This window comes from Empidonax traillii, unplaced genomic scaffold, assembly GCF_003031625.1.
Source record: "Empidonax traillii isolate 1590-97213 ecotype Southwest subspecies unplaced genomic scaffold, ASM303162v1 scaffold1535:size94756, whole genome shotgun sequence".
NCBI lineage: Eukaryota > Metazoa > Chordata > Aves > Passeriformes > Tyrannidae > Empidonax > Empidonax traillii.
Genome location: NW_020956728.1, coordinates 51,359 through 68,271, shown reverse-complemented (window position 1 = coordinate 68,271; position 16,913 = coordinate 51,359). Strand labels below are relative to the sequence as shown.

At 50.0% G+C, this 16,913-nt stretch overlaps 1 protein-coding gene across 1 annotated transcript in view; it reads left to right on the top strand.

Moving 5' to 3' along the window:
* KANSL1 (KAT8 regulatory NSL complex subunit 1) overlaps positions 1-16,913 on the top strand; it is an 82,330-nt gene that overhangs the window by 17,406 nt on the left and 48,011 nt on the right. Inside the window, exon 2 of the mRNA XM_027907747.1 lies at positions 242-1,628. Coding sequence (XP_027763548.1) covers positions 325-1,628 — 1,304 coding nt within the window. The 5' untranslated portion in view covers positions 242-324. The remainder of the gene's footprint in view (positions 1-241; positions 1,629-16,913) is intronic.

Sequence of the window (16,913 nt, the reverse complement as noted above, 5' to 3'; positions counted from 1 at the left end):
TGGACTTGGTGGTTCTTTGTGGGTTCCTTCTAGCTCGACATATCCTGTGACTGATTAACTTTGGGAGATCCTGAGGAGCAGCTTGTGTGTTGCTGCTTCTCTTTCCACCCGCCTGGGGCTCCCAGATGAAGGCAGGCAGGCATCGCATCCATCAACCTCGCTGCTGTTGCCTGTCTCGTTTGCTTTATTTTCTCTCAATTGCAGCACCTAACTCTTGTCTTTTCCCCCTTCCCTCGTGCAGGCTGCCCTCGGCAGAGGCGGTGGGAGGCAGTGGAGCTGGCCTCGGCACCGGGAGAGGCTGGACTTCCCGTCTCTCTGTGCTGAATGGCTGCGATGGCGCCCGCTCTCACTGACGCAGCAGCCGAAGCTCACCACATCCGATTCAAGCTGGCTCCCCCGTCCTCCACCTTGTCGCCTGGCAGTGCCGAGAGCAACGGCAACGCCAACAGCATCCTCCTGGCCGCCAACGGCACCAAAAGGAAAGCCATCGCTCCGGAGGATCCCGCTCTAGATTTCCGAAGCAACCCGACGAAGGAAGAGCTGGGCAAGCTGCAGCCGCTGGTGGCCTCTTATCTCTGCTCGGATGTAACATCTGTCTCTTCAAAAGAGCCTCTGAAGCTGCAAGGAGTCTTCAACAAGCAGACAGTCCTTAAATCTCACTCTCTCTTATCTCAGTCCTTCTTGAAAACGAGCGATCTGTTGGGGAGGCAACCGGTGTTGGAATTCACTTTGGAGAACCTAAAAACAATGAGTGCTAACAGCCAGCCACCTCTCCCGCAAGCGCCTGTGAACGGCTTGGCCAAGAAACTGGCCAAAAGTACCAATTCAGACCATGAAAACTCTAGTTCCCTGAACGGTGGGAAGTGTGCTCCTCCTCCTGCCGCCCTCCAGACTGTTGACTATAACACGGGAGGCTCCGAGCTGGGGGACTTGAAGAGCGGGTTGACCAATTGCACCCTTCCACACAGAAGCCTCGATGCAGAGCACACGACTCCCTTTAGCAATAACAGCACCGCAAATAAATCTTCCCTCAATTCCCCGGAGCAGCAGTGGGTGCTGGAGGGCGGCAGCGGAGAGACCCGGTTGCCCGGCGTCGCCGGCCGCTCCGACCTGCGGGGCGGCAAGTTGGAGGAGCAGAAACCTCCCCTGCTGGCTGGACACCACAGCGCCCTGGACTCTGAGATGAGGACGAGGGCGCTGCTCCGACGGCAGGCGGACATCGAGAGCAGAGCCCGCCGGCTGCAGAAACGCTTGCAGGTGGTGCAGGCGAAGCAGGTGGAGAGGCACATCCAGCAGCAGTTGGGTGGCTTCTTGGAGAAAACGCTGAGCAAGCTGCCGGCTTTGGACCCGCTGAGGCACCGGAGCCAGCTGATGCTGACCAGGAAAGCAGAGGCGGCCCTGAGGAAAGCTGCGAGCGAGACAGTCACCTCGGAGGGCCTGAGCAACTTCCTGAAGAGCGATTCGATATCGGAGGAACTGGAGAGGTTCACGGCCAGTGGAATGGCCAACTTGAGATCCAGCGAGCAGGCCTTCGACTCGGATGTCACTGAGAGCAGCTCGGGAGGAGAGTCGGACGTTGAGGAGGAGGAACTGACCAAAGCAGACCCAGACCAGCCCCACGTGCCACTGTAAGTAGCGCTCGTGCTTGTTTGCTTCCGATAACAGGGAGCAAAGCGGGTGCGTGGTTTTTGTAGGAAACGCTAAATTTTGGATGGCCTTGCGTCAAAGAGTCGCTGGTGCGATGTGATTTGCAGCAAGTGCAGCACTGAAGATAAAATTCCTCGTGCGTATTGGAAATAGCCTTTGGTGTTTGTGGAGCAGCAAGTCCTGGAAATACTGGCTGGCTGGAGTGGTGTGAGCTGCAGATACAAACCTGGAATGCCGTAAGCACTTTCTGTCCAGGATGTGTTGGACCTGTCCCCTGAAATGAAATGCTTGCTGTTTTGCAGTGGGAATGTTTGTAGTAGATCTGTTGTGTAAAGCGAGGCCAGTCCGAATCTCAGTACCTGGCAGCAGATTTGTGACTGGGGAATTATTTTATTTGTTAAATGGAAAAAAAAACAAAAAAAAAACAAAAAAACAAACCTCTGAAAGGATTTGGCCCAAGTGCCAGCAGAAGTGTGTGAAGTGTGTTCTCCTCTTGAATGTGGGAAGTTATTGCTGGGAATTTTCGTCTCGTCCGTGAGTTGCATTAAACGATGACAACAGCTTCATAATTATGTTGTTAACTGGATGCTGTTTGCATAAGTATTAGGTGTCAGTCTGTGCGTGTGGAGGAGGAAGATCCTTGTCGAGGCGAAAGGTCTTGAGACAGGTCAAGGGAAGGAGGGAAATTTTTCTTCCGAACCCCAGAATTTTCCAGTTATTTTGCACAAACCTCTCAAAAGGCCATCATCCTGCGTGTGGTGTGTGTGAAATCTCGCTTGCATCAGTAGATGATCTCTTCCACCCTGATGGACCCATTGAACCGAGACCTCGGTCTGGGAGGTATCGCTACGGTCGACAAAAAGCTCCCTGCAGCAGGCACGGGGGTCCTGGTTGGAATGCTGATGGCTTTTCCCAGCAGGGCTGGGAATAAGTCACCTCATCCCTGCTCCGTTCTGGGCTTGTGCAGATCTCTGTGGAGAAATAACTGGGTGGACTCAGATCCCCGTGCCCGTGGCTGGTCTGTGACGCAGATGTGACTGAACCGGGTGGATATGAGCAGTGTGGGCACTTGGTAACTTCAGCACCCTCCAAGCACAGGCTCATGTGGATGAGTGCTGATAGCCAGATGTTACAGCTGCGGGATATTAAATTCCCACTGAATGTCACGTCGTGTTTCGGGATGGTGGCACGGGGTGAATTTCTGCACGTGAAGCCTTAGATGTGGCCACGAGTTCGGGTTTCTCCCAGCGCAAAGCTGGTAGCTGAGCGTGTGATCCCTCCTGGCTGGACATAAAGGGGGTTCTTGTGCTGTTAGGAACGAGAGTTTAGTAACTTTATTCCTGATTTATACCACCCCACAAACCTACTGTTGGGATCTGGCTTATAAGTCTTGTAATAGCTATTGGAGGAGACATCTGATTAAAAAATCCGTTCCGAATAACATTGAATTCCCCCTCTTTGTGGCTTTCACGGCTTCAAGTGTTTGCCTAGCAAAGTGAAATTTCTTTGCCCCTCCTCTTAATCCCAGGAGGAAGTGTGGTATTGGGAGACACCAGGCGTGAAATTCTTTGCTGACTCTTCCGCCCTTTTCGTTAGTCATGCCCTGCCTTCCCCATCCCCAGCACCCTTAAAGAGCCAGACATCTGAAAGCTCCTAAAAGCACTGATCCCTCCATTGTCTCTGGGTTCAGAAGCACACACTGGCATCTAGGCCAGGCCCACCAAAGCTCGTTTAAAGTCGGTGCCTGTGGGTATTCAGTAATTAGCAGTCCCGAGCATTGACTGTCCTGTTGGATGAGTGCTGTGACATTGGAGCGCTGGCACGGCTGGGGCTCAGCGCGTGTTGGTGCTTGTCACAAACTCGGGTCAACCTTAAGAGCTCTGACTGCATCTAAATCTCCTTCTTTTCCACCAGTGCTGAGAGGCAGGAAGGGGAAGAGCCGAGTTTTTTCCACTGGGAAGCCGCCCTGGGCCAGCTGATTGTACAGAACCTTTGTTGTTACACTGGTGCGAGTGCAGAGGCTGCTCAAGGAGGGCTGGGTTTTGCAGCTTGTAGAATTTACCTAGTAAGAAGGAAGACTTGAACTCTGATTATTTTAATTTTGGTAGCGAGATGGAACATCTTGAGTGTGAAATGGAGATATTCCAAAGCACCTGGGTGCGTTCCTGTGTAACCTGGGTTAGACTGGATGAACCTCCAGAGGTCCCTTCCAACCCTGACTGTTCTGAGATTCTGTAAACTTCTGTCTCATTCCACAGGCACCACCCCTTGGCTCTGTATTGCCTCTGGGTGCCTCTGCCTTCCCCCAAAAAAACAGCTGCTTCCTTCTAGACCTTCAGTGAGAGTTGTGCTCCAAACAGTTTTCCTGGCCCACTGAGGGGCCATGTCACCAACTGCCTCTGGGATTCAAGTAGGAGCAGGCAAAAGAAACAAAGACTGCTTACATCATGCTTAGATAAGAGCTGACCTTTGAGTTTTTCTGGCGTGGTGGCATTCCAGAATCCGTATCTGGTCAAGGACAGACTTTGAAGCGTTTGTGCTGTTCTGACCTGCCGGATCTCGGGCTATGGAGCGGCATCTCCCTGAGGAATTCCATCTTCCCAGCAGCGTTAGGGCTGTATCAGAACCTGTATCCTTTTCAGGCACTCCCAGAGCTGCTGCCCAGGAAGGTGCTGTCCCTCAGGTGCATAACCAGGCCATGGTGGAATGCATAAACAAAGCAGGGAGGTGTTTGTTCCACCTTTGGGAAGCCCTGCCTGCCGTGGGCTGGGTTTAACGAGGTGCCCGTGGGGAGGGCAGGTGTGTGCAGGCAGGGTTGGGCCGTGCTGTCCTTGGCTTTGTGTCCATCCACGAGCACCACGTGTCGCTTCACCCGCTCTCTGGTTGGTCACACACAGCTCTGCCTCACAGCTGAGATCCTCGCGTGCCACTCCAGAGGTGAGTGGTGCAGAGCGAGGATCAGGAGGAGGCAGCTTTGCCTCTGCTCCGAGGTGAGGGAGGCAGGTTGGAGATGTGGAGAATCCCAACTCCTTTGGCTGGGTGTGGCTGGAGGCAGGAGCTGTCTGAGACTGTAAAACCTGTGTGATTTTGGAAGGGCCCTTTGGAGTGGGCAGGCCCTGGCACAGGTTGCCCAGAGAAGCTGTGGCTGCCCCTGGATCCCTGGAAGTGTCCAAGGCCAGGTTGGACGGGGCTGGGAGCAACCTGGGCTGGTGGAAGGTGTCCCTGCCCGTGGCAGGGGGTGGCACTGGATGAGCTTTGATGTCCCTTCCAACCCAAACCATTCCTTGTTTCTGTGCTGCTGTTGGTGTGGTGGGATCAGGAAGTGTTGTTTGTGAAAGGTGGCTTTGGAGCAGGGCATGGAATTCCTCCCAGTGCTGGAATCTGGCTGGTGTGGCCGAGTGATGGTTTAGCAAGTCATCAGAGAGAGTCCTGGTGTTTCTGCGGCCCTATGCTAATACACACAAGTAGGAAATATTTCATGTGGCTGGTGCACCTTTATTGTAGTTGCTTTTCTCAGGCTGGTTGGTTCTCTGGTTTTCTTATGTTGTTTCATCAGAATTTGTCAGTTATTTTTGGCTGATTAGTTACCTGTGTCAAACAGCAGCATAGGCATGGGCTGGTGAGAGGCAGGTGGTTTGGTCTCTAATCCTCAACTTCAGTCTGTGCCACGGAAAAACTTTCTGAAAAGGCAGCGAAACCAAATATTTGACCGAGACTTATCTTTTAGCTCAGGTTCCTTATCTGGAGAGTCACTGTTTGGTTGGCAGTTTGCACCAGGCTGCTGAGAGGGAGCTGAAGTTCCTACTGACCAACTTCTCACACCAACTGGCTTCCCACGGGACCTTTTCCAAGGGGTCAGGCAGCACCTGCAGCGTTCAGCTGTGGTTGTTCCGATGCCGATGGCCACGATGCCTTTAATTATTCCCGTGCGCTTTAATTATTCCCATTTACTGGTGGGGAAATCCGAGCACCTCCCGCACTTTGGTGTTGCAGTGAATCATTTCACAGCCCGTGCGTTGTCTCCTCCCCGTGCTGCGTCACGTTGCGCTGCCGGGATTTCGGAGTTGCTGGGCTTGGAGGAGTAATTAAGATTTTTCTCACGTTGAAGTGCTTTTCCCGGCACTGATTTCCGAGGCCTGTGTTGGAGAGGGATGCACGTGGCACTTGGCACTGGGGGTTGTTTGAGGGGTGGTTGTGGTTGGTGCATCACCTGACTGAGAAATGGGGTTTAGAAATTTTGATTTGTTTGTTTGTTTGTTTGTTTGTTTTCCTCCCTCGATTATGTTTTTCAAGCGAGAGAAGGATGATAAAGCCTGTACCTCAAGGGCACTTAGATAGCATTTCTCAAATCTGTGACTTTGTGGGACTGGCATTCAGGTGGCAAATCCCACACTGGCATTCAGGTGGCAAATCCCACGCCGTGAGGACTAAGGAAGCTTTTCCTGCTGGTCAAAACCCCATTTCACTGAATGCTTTATGCAGAGCAATCCTAAAAGTTTCTCTCTTTCTCTTTATGAACTTTTTCAGTTACCTGCTTGATTTTTTTGGGGGGGGGGGGTGTTTTTCTTGTTTACTTCTATCTTTGCTTGCAGGTGCTGACGCCAGCACGGTGCTTAACTCTTGTTTTTCAGCTTATTTATGAAAACTGGCATGTGCTGTACCTGAATTGCTGTAAATCCACGCGTGGGTCGGGAGAGATGTCCCTTAAGCCTCTTTCAGTTGGGAAGAGAGAGAGGGAGCGAATCCTGAAGTGCTCTTGCTTTGCATTTGAAAGCAGAACAATAGAGCGGTTCATTGTTCAAAAATGCTTAATCAGGTGTGGGGAGTAAAGTAGGACACTCCAAGTCCCTCCTGCTCGTAAGAAAGGAGGGCGAATGAGAACAGGGCTGGTTATTTCTCCAAGAGCTGCTGGTCACAGCACACCTTTTGTGGACGCAGGGGGGTCTTTGAAGTGCCTTCAGCAGTCTGGGGTGATTCTGTGAACCCTGTGCAAGGAGTGACATGTTGGGTTTGGGTGCTGTGGTTCAAGAAAACATTTGAATTTGGCGTGTGGGGGGGGGGTGTTGGTGCAGACAAAGCGTCTCTGGCAGATGCCCTTTGTGCTCTGGCAGGGATTTGGGTGGTTCTGTCTGGAGTTTGGCCTTCTTCCCCTTTTCCTCGGGCTGGGGGATGGAAGATAATGTGGAGGACTGGGAATGATTTGGTGTCTGGCACTGCCAGTAAACTGCTCTTTGTCTCTGTAGCCCTTACCCAGTGGGGCAGCAAGGAAGAGCAAGGCTGCAGTTCAGATTATTTTTAGGACTTGTGGGTGACACTTTGGATAGGGTTATATAAATATTTACTTTGCTTTTCATTGGAGAAAAGCCTGTCAGAGCATCTGAAGCAGCAGAGAACAGTTTTTTTGGGTGAAGTTTGTGAATGTGAACTGGCATTAAAAAGCCAACGTCCTGTGAAATGGAAGTTGGTGTTTGAGCGAGGGAAAGGGGCCCTGTTTGGAGCTGATCTCCAGTGTTGAAGTCTAATTTACCACTGTGGGGGATGGGGAGAGACTTAGATTGCGTTACACCAGCGTCTGTGAGGCAGCCACAGCTCAGAGCTGCGTTTTTATTGGTGGCTAATACTGCCACAAGCCCCAAAATTACTGCGTGGCCGAGGTTAGAATTTCTGCCCGGCTGAGCTTTAAAACTGAAGAAGCAATGGCAAACGTGGAATTCCTTAAAGAAGAGCTTGCAAAGGTACTCCCAGGTGTCTTCCTGGAAGATTTGGGGTTTCATTCTGCAGTGAGATGGGCTTTCCTTCCCCCCCCCACCCTTCCTTTGTTCTCTCCTCCAGCAGATCCGTTCTGGTTGCACTGGCTCGGCAGCACCAGACTCCCAGCTGGGGGAAAATGTTTTCCTTGCTAAACTGGCACTGCCCCAAGAGATTTTTCCACGGAGAGTGTTTTGGGCACACCCTGGATATATGGGGCGTTTTGCAAGTGTCTTGTTTCAAAGGCTTGGAGAGATGGGTGGCTTTGCTGGGCCGTCCTCGGATAAAACGCTCTAGGTGGGAGAGAACTTGAAGAATTGACTTGGTTTGACTTGCTGGAGTTCAGAACCAAAGAAAAGACTTAAGGCCTGTGTGTTGAGTGGGAATTCAGCTGGGAAATGGAAAGAGGAACGTGAATTGCCACTGGGTTTGTTGCAGTTGCCCTTCACATCTCTGGGGCCAGCTGTGGGTGGTTCAGCTCCCCACCTCGCTCCGAGTTGTCTCTGCTTGTTGTGGCTCTGACTTGGAAAGACTTGCTTTCACTTGAAGCACTGAAATGGTTTGCTGAAGCAACATCCAGCTCTTTTTCTTCCTTTTCATTTTCTTTCCCTCCCTTCCCTGTTTCTTTTCACCCCCCTCTGACCTTCCCTGTGCTAGGGTTACTTTCTGGAATGCCTGCTCCGGCTCTGACCTCGGCACCCGGGGAGCTATTTACGGGCAGGGTACCTGGCACAGGGCACTCCGAGTTAAGGATTTGCTGGTGGTGCCTGGGACTTTCCTGTAAACCTGCTCTTTCATGGCATTGCATCAGCAGTCAGGGGGATGATGCTTCCTTGAGGGAGAGTATTTAAAAGTGGAGGGACAGTCAGAGTCTTGTGCTCTCCAGTTATGATGACGGGCTGTCTGAGAAATTCTGCTGCAAATCGGTGGTGCTGAGGGTGCTTTCCCTAATTCCTGCCCCTTCCCAAAGCCCAGCCTTCAGCTCTGTGCCCAGCCCTGCCTGTCCCAGCCGTTGTCTGTGGCGGGGAGGTCACCTGGTGATGTATTTAAAGCTCCTGTGCTAGTTGTGAGCCGCCAGGTTACCGAGGGTAAACCCCTTGGCAGATGGCTGGTTTTTTTTCTCCCTGATGGCTCCCTGAGCAACCACGATGTCTCAGCTGCAAAACGAGATGTTCCCTGTGATAGTGGTGGCAGAGCTGGGCTGGCACATCCCGTGACGGCTCCTGCTTCTGAGGCACATGAATTTGTGCTGCCTTATGAATGAGCACAGGGTGCTCCCTCCACACCAAGAGGTTCTCCAAGAGGCCCAGCCCATTTTAAAGAGTCAGAGCTCCCTCGGCTCTTAAATCCGTGCATCCTGACTGTAAAATACATTCAGGGAGTCACAGAATGGTTTGGGTGAGAAGGGACCTTAAAACCCATCCAGTACCACCCCCTGCCGCGGGCAGGGACACCTTCCACCAGCACAGGTTGCTCCAACCCTAATCCAGCCTGGCCTTGGACACTTCCAGAGATCCAGGGGCAGCCACAGCTTCCCTGGACAACCTGTGCCAGGGCCTCATCACCTTCACAGGGAAGTTTTTTTTCCTAATCTCTAATCTAAACCTACTTTCTGTCAGTAGGAAGCCATTCCCCCTTGTCCCATCACTCCATCCCATGTAAATATTCTCTCTCCATCTTTCTTGTAGCTCTTTCAGGTCCTGCAAGGCCACAATCAGGTCGCCCCAAGGCTTCTCTTCCCCACGTTTAACAATCACATCTGTCCAAGCCTTTCCTCCCAGCAGAGCTGCCCCATCCCTCTGCCCATCCTGGTTCCTCCTCTGGACTCTCTCCAGCATTTCCACGTCCTTGCTGTGCTGGGAATCCAGAGCTGGAGCAGCTCTGGGGCAGAATCCCCCCCTGCTCTGCTGCCCACTCTGCTTTTGAGTTTTCTCCCACTTTTGCAGTAGAACAGTCAGAGGAGTGAGAGAAAATCTTTGACACGGATTCACCGCAGTTTCAGGTGTCTCCTCAACCAGCACTGAGTTCCAGCAAGTTCTAAACATCATTTCACTGCTTAAAAAGTGCCTCCTGACGGGATGGGCTTGTGGAAAAACAACTTCATTTGGCTGCTGGCTTAACGAAATATCCAGTAAATTTAAAACCATGCAGAAAATAAACCCCACCTACCACTGTAATAGTGACCTCTTATTTATATACATTTGATCATCAAATTACCCAAACAGAGAACTGAGGAGGATCAGGGTCCTTCTTCCGCAGGCAGAGCTCGAGGCTTTTGTGACATTTTAACAGGTTTCCATAGTAACACATAAGGATGTTGTAAGAAATGTTGCAGGAATTTTATTTGTCTAAGGGAGGACTTTAAAATATTAATGGAAGGCAGTGTGAATGGGGAGGGGGAGGGGAGTGAACCTGATGTGAGGCAGAGGGAAGGGATTTGATGCAGTGCCCAGAGCGAGCAGCCGTCTGTGGATTGAACTGCTCTTGGCCAGGAGAGAAAGAGCTCCAGTCATCCTGGGAATTATTTGCCACAAAATTTCCTCTCTGCTGCCACAGGTGAAGCTTTGGGAATATTCTCCAGGTCCAGGTAACAAATACTCCATCTCTGAAGTGCTTCTCGTCCCAGCCCGTGGGCAGTTGGAGCTCATCTCCTTCTTAATAATCAGTTAAAGCTTTGGAGCTGCTGCCCTCTTGGCGTTCAGGGGGGGCTCTGAGCTGAGATAAAATTGGATGTCTTCATTTAGGGGCCTTTGAGGCAGCTCACAGGCTCTACAGGCAATCTGCAATTCCTGAATTCCCTGGTGGCTCCCACTTTAATGCCCAGCGCTGAGCTCGGGCTGTTTCAGGCCTGCTGATGTTGCCTTGCATTAGCAAATTCAATCTGCTCTTGAGAGAGAACCAAAGGGGGTTCGTGTAGATGCAGTAGACCTAAATCACAAAAAAAACCCCAGAAAGGTTTCTTGGAGAAAAGGGGTTTAGAGAGGGATGTTTGCATGCAAATATGAAATATGTGGGCATGCATTAAATACGAGCTGGGCCCTGCCATGGGCAGTGCCCTCTGGATGGCTGGAAGGTGAGGAGGGTCCTGTGCCCTCTGGATGGAGCCCATGGATGGCTGAAGGGTTCAGACCGTTCTGTGCTGGCTCTGATTTTTTTCCCTGCCATAATTCCCAAGCTTGGGAGTAGCGACAGCCCGTTCTGCCCTGCCCTTGTCCTCTGGCTGCTTCTCAGACCCTGACTGGTGGTTAACACATTTCTTCTGCCCATTTCCCTCTGGAGAGGACCTCTTTTTTTTTTTCCTGCAGCAGTGGCTCCCAGTCCTGGCTCATCCCTGGGCCTTGGGATGTTGTTTTCCTGCTCCTCCTTCTCCCTGCACTCTGTGCTGGCACTGAGTGATGAGCAGCTCCCCTTCCAGGGACGTGTGTGCCTCTGGAAGTTGGTTTCTCACTGGGTTGCAGGAGGAGTTATCAAATCATAAACTCAGGGATTTTTTTGGGGGGGATTCTGCATTCCAGGTGGCCAAAGCCCAGCGTGCTGCCACCCCCACAGTGAGTGGATTGAGCAGGAGGTTCCTGTGCTCAGGGGTGGCCTCTGTGTGCCTCGGGGACTTCCCTGAACCCTGGGGAGAAGCTGGAAAACGGAGCCCATCCCCCTGTGTCCGCACACAGAGCAGGAGTGTGCCTGATCCAGAGGGGAAGGCTGAGACAAGGGACAGGACAGGTGGCTTTGAAGGTGCTTTGGGTGCTCCCTGATCTTGGCTCTGCTCCGACACAGTCATCTCCCGTGGTCCCAGCTCGTGATCCGTGTGGTTTGATGTGGAGAGGTGGTGGCTCTCCGTGTTCCTGGTGGCTATTTTTCCCTCTCTGCTGGGATCCCACATCCCAGTGGCCAGGGGGAGATTATTTCTGTTCAGCAGCCACTGCTATTCCTGTGCTGGGACAGTCGACATGAGTTAAAACTGCAGCAGCTAAATCTGCCCATTTTCGTGTGAATTGGAGCCCTTCTCCATGTGACTTCTGCTATTCCAGTGCTGGCTATTTCAAAAAAAAAAAAAAAAAAAAAAAAAAGAGACAATCAGCCTTCTGTGGATCTGCATTTTGAATGCAGAACACTTGCAGGGCTCTTGCTCCATGTATGCAACATTTTGTGGTGGTGGCTTTTTTAGTGTCTCAGACTAAAAACAAGAAAATGATTCTCTCCCTGCTCCTTCCATGTTGGAGGGAGCTCTCCTGCCATTAGCAGGGATTTCTCAAAGTCAAAGGCAAGGTGCTGTTTATACTGAGACAGCAGAAAATAATGTGAAGAAACCAACCACATTAGGAAATCTCTCAAGGCATTAACCACTTCTCCTGTGTCAGGGCGGATTAAATTGATACAGATTAATTTTCGAGCACTTCTCATTGTAATCGACACAGCTGAGTGTCATCTAATGACTCCTCCAAGGTTTGTTGTGCATATATTGGTCAAAACCTTCCCATTTTAAATAAAATAAATCTGTTTGAGTAGTAGCCAGCCACTTAAAGAAGATTCCTCAGTGTGATGATTCATATTGTGCCTAAAGACAGCTTTCCATATTCAGCCCTCGCTCACTCCCCCCCTACCATCCCCCTCTCCCTGCCTCTGGAAATGGGCAGGAAGCCCAAAACCAGCTTAACTCTTAGTTATTTAAACCTATTTTTAATGAGTGATACTTGCAGAAAAGCCTTACCTGAAGCCTTTAATTGACACTCTGTCATGTGTTAGATCTTAGCTCGGTTTATGAAGTGTGTAACTTGCCGGTTTTTCTTTTTCTCCTGCCCTTTTTTTTTTTTTTTTTTTTTCCCTCTCTGAACACGAGCTCTGCTCTTTGAATTCTTACTAACCGGGTGAAATTACATCTGTCTCCAGTTACAGCAGTTCTGTGCTCCTTCACTCTTTTGTGTGAATCTCTGCCTGGTCAGACGGGCCCCTCCTCCCCCCCCCTGCATCACCTCTCCTCGTGTATTCACGGCCAGGCCTTTTTAATGGAGGTAGTATTTATTTTCAAAATAGTATCCTCTGAGGATAGAGAGCTTTCATAACCCATCCTAGTTGTCATGGCACAGCTCTGCCTTTTTTTTTTTTCTTTAAATCCCCCCTCTTTTGCTCTCAGAACCAGCCGTGCTTTGGTTATGTTAAAACTCCTGAAACCAAACGCCTTTCCAGGCTGGGTACAGGTAAGCCCTGATCAGATTAACTGCTCTGCAAATTGAGTTGATTATTGCACAGATGTTTTCTTGTGCTTTGAGCAAGTGAATTTATGTACCAGGACAAGGCGCTCCTCTCTGATAAATTAAAGGGAAAATGACTCGATTCAGCCTTTCTGTGGCTTTGTGAAAAACAAGTGAGCACTATCATAGGATCTCCTCAGGTGGAAGGAACCCACAAGGATCTTCGAGTCCCAACTCCTGGCCCTGCAAAGAACCATCCCCAAGAGTCCCCCCCTGTGCCCCAGAGGATCATCCAAACCCTCCTGGAGCTCTGGCAGCCTTGGGGCTGTGCCCACTGCCCTGGGGAGCCTGTTCAGTGCCAACCAGCCTCTGGGGGAAGAACCTTTCCCTGAGATCCAACCTGAGCCTGCCCTGACACAACCTCACATCATTTATATCGCTGGGCAACACCTCTCACCTTGAATTTTCAACGTGCATATGAACTTTCTCCTGCTTACACCCAGCATTTCTGTCCCCTTTGCTCTCTCCCCCTCCCCCAGGGGCAGCAGTTGACTGTTTGCCATCTCCTCTGCTTTATATCCCTTGGGAATTCCTTCTGGACCAAGCTGTGCCCACTGCTCGTGTTGATGGCTGGGGAGGAGGGGGCACAGCAGCTCTAATTGTCTTGCACCCACTTTCCTTCCTTCCTCCCTCTTTCCATCCTTCCCACAACTTAAAAGGATGTGATGGGAAAACCTGGCGGTGCCCAGCGATGCAGCTCCTGGAGAGGAGAGGATGAGTAGATCCTGAGGATTCTGTGGGTGTTTTCTTCCCTGCTGTCACATCCGTGAAGACTCTGGTCCTGAATTCCCAGCAGCTTTCTGGTTTTGACTCCTGGAGCGAGCAGTGAGCGCAGGGCTCCAGCGGGGAGGGAACCTCTGCAGCCCCTCGTGGCACTAACGAGGTGGTCCCTGCTAATGAGGGTCTGTTACTGGGGGAATCTGCTGGAGGAACCCTCCCTTTATTGTTTCCCTCTGATGTTGTGGCATTCCTGAAAATCCCTTTCATCTACTTCTTGTCTGCTTGTTAACAACCATCTGCATGCCCAGCGCTTGGCTGCTTTCAGTCTTTGCCTTACAGAATTGAAACTTTTTTCCCCTCCTCCTTTTGGAGCTTTCTAGTAGAATTTTTTGATTTGTTGTTTGTTTTGTTTTTTCTTCCTCTCTGATGTAGGTGTTTGAATTTTTCAGCTAGTCAAACTAGTACACAGAGTGAGCTTCCTGTTCTGGGCTTGCTGTAAAAAAAAACCCCAAATTTATCAGGCCTGTTAGGGAGAAAACTTTCTTACCTTGAGAGGTTGTGGATTCTTCATCCCTGGAAGTGTCCAAGACCATTTTGGACAGGGTTTGGATCAACCTGGGCTGGTGGAAGGTGTCCCTGCCCATGGCAGGGATCAGAACTGGATGATCATTAAGGCCCCTTCCAACCCAAGCCTGATGATCTTCAAGGTCCCTTTCTGTGATTCTTTAAAACAAAATCCTTTTCTCCATTTTTTTTCCCCTTTTATTTCTTTTTTTTTTTTTAGCTCTCTGGTCCTACAGAGATCAACTGGAGTTTTAAAAATGAGTTGGATGCTCGTGGATTTTCTCAGATGAGGAATAGTGGGATGTGTTTGCTCCTGTCCTCGTTGCCCTTGGGAACTGCTGACCTGCTACAAACAGGAGTATTAATTGAAGTAATGGAGCTCCGCTGGCTTTCGCTTCATTTCTGAGAGTAACTTGTCCGAAAGCATCTTGGTTTTATTTATTTAGCTGATGCTTGGTGAGATGGAGGAGGTTTTCTGAGAATTTGGGATTGTCTGGTTGTGCTGTTGGCTCAGAATGCCGTGGGGCAGGCTGTGGAATGTCACTTATAAAATCCTGGCATTTAATGCAGGAAATTGGACAATAATTTCAGGGGGACGTTTCCCCTTTGTACCAATTTTTTTTGTTGTTGTTTTTTTTATTCAGATTAAAACATCCCACCCTCTTTAGTACCCGTGAACTCCCTTCCAGCAAGCTGACAGTGCTGAGCTACAAAAGCTGCCTTCTAATTCTAATTCTTGTTCCAGCTCCTCTAATAAAAAAAAAAAAAACAACAAACTTGTCATCTCTTCCAAAGCTGGGAATCCTCGAGGTCTGGGGAGGTGCAAATGTGTAATAATTTGGCTGCTGAGCCCCCTTGGCCCCTCCTCTGAGAGGCTGGGAAGGGCTGGGCTCTTTGTTGCTGGTACAATTACTTTTGTGTTTTGCTTTTGTTGTGAAACTCTTGGCTTCAAAGTTTTTTGGGTTTTTTTGTGGTTTTTTTTTTTTTCTTTAACGAGTTTGAAAACCTCCCATGTGTTCCACCCTCTCTTCTGCCACGTGCAAATAAAGTTGGCACGAGGCGGGGGAAGGTCCCAAAGCAGCAAAATCTCCAGCTCTGCCTGGTTTGACTCGCTGGGATATGAGGAACAATCCCATTTGTTGTGTTTTCCTGCCTCAGACCTTGGGCTGGTGGGTTTTAGACGCCTCAATGTGACATGCTTTGCTGCTGCTTGTAAATAAAAAAAAAAATTAAGTTATAAAATAAAAAATAAATAAAAATCCGGTGATCGCTTGTCTAGAAAAGACCAACTCCTGGAAAGTGGTGACTGCAGGGTGAGTAATGCTCCCTTCCCTCCTCTAAAACAACAGGGAAACCCTCCTGAACACATCTTAGATTAAAAAAATACTCCTCCTGAGGTTGATGCCATGATATTTTGAGGGGCTGAGGAGAGTTGGGATAACGATGGAATGAGGTGTCTCAATGCTGCCAATCAAAACATCATCTAAAAATATCCCACCTTCCAGAAGAATCCAAATCAAACCCCAGTATTAAAGAGCATGCTGTTGATTGCAAGGGGTCCCAATTAAAGAAACAGGCCGATATTCCTCTCTTTTTTTTTTTTTTCCCCTCTCCAGCTCTTTATTACGTGGCTGGATATTTGTTAAAAAAATAAAATGAAAATAAAATTAGCCTGAGCGTGAGATCCTTCCAAAATGTGGTGCTTGAACTGCAGGGGAGTTTGCTCAGAAGGTGGAAAGTGGCCTGATTTTCTCTGCAGATCCTTTTATTCTGTCTCCTGCCTGGTGTCTTGGCACGAAGCAAACATTATCTAGTCCTTGTGAAAAGTCCTGGAGTAGAGAGTGTGTCTTGGCTGAACCTCGTTGAAAGGGCTGGGGGAAATCTGTCCAAGAAAAATAAATTTCTGGTGGAGCAGCCAGGAGTGTGTGTGGTGTGTGTGCATGTGACATGAGCCACTTTTGGAGGGATGGGATTGGGACAAATAAAGGGCTTTGATTTGGCTCTGGGAAATTCAGATGAAATGGGAGGGTAATGACCCTTTTCCTTACCGATACAGTTAAGATGTAACCACCTCTTTTTACCCTAAAATAAATTCAGTTCTTGGAGTTTTCTCACCAATTCTTGTTCCCTCGGTATCTCTTTCCACCTTTTACCCTGAACTTTCTTGATCCTCTGTAGACCTTGCAGAGGAGCATCTCCCTTCCCTCCTTTGTGGATGCAGAGCTGGATATCTGGGATAAAGTGTTGTCTTTCATCCAAGAGGGAGTTTGATTCATTAATTTATATTTCTCTTGCTGGGCTGAAGTCTCAGTTATTGTTTGGGGGGGGCAAAAGGAAACGGTGTCCCAAGCCCTGCAGATATTCAAGGCCAGGTCAGAATTATTTTAAACTAAAAGAGGAAAGATTTAGGTTGGATATATGGAAGAAATTCCTCCCTGGGAGGGTGGGCAGGCCCTGGCACAGCTTGCCCAGAGAAGCTGTGGCTGCCCCTGGATCCCTGGAAGTGCCCAAGGTCAGGTTGGACGGGGCTTGGAGCAACCTGGGCTGGTGGAAGGTGTCCCTGCCCGTGGAAGGGCGTTGGAACAAGATGATTTTGAAGGTCCTTACCCATGCAAACCATTCTGGGATTCATCAGCTGGCTCTGGTTGTTTGAGATCGTCGATCCTGTTGCAGTTCTGGCTCCTGCCCACCAAGGACCGAGTCCCCCAAAGCTCTGACCGTGGCACAAACCTCGTGGAGCTGCTGCTCTTGGGTTCCTGAGGCTGTCCAGACTCTGGGGTTATTATTTTGCAGACACACCCCATGGGGCTGTTTATTTAGGGAGGGGGAAGAGCTGAAAAAAAGGGGGTGACGGGGACGTTTCCCTGGGGGCTCTCTGTCCCCTCTGCAGCCCGTGCAGAGCTGGGGGTCGACTTCTCCAGCTTTGTGGTTGCTCCCTCTGCTCGCCCAGCCCCTCTCTGCCGGTGTTGTGGGTCAGGAACTCCC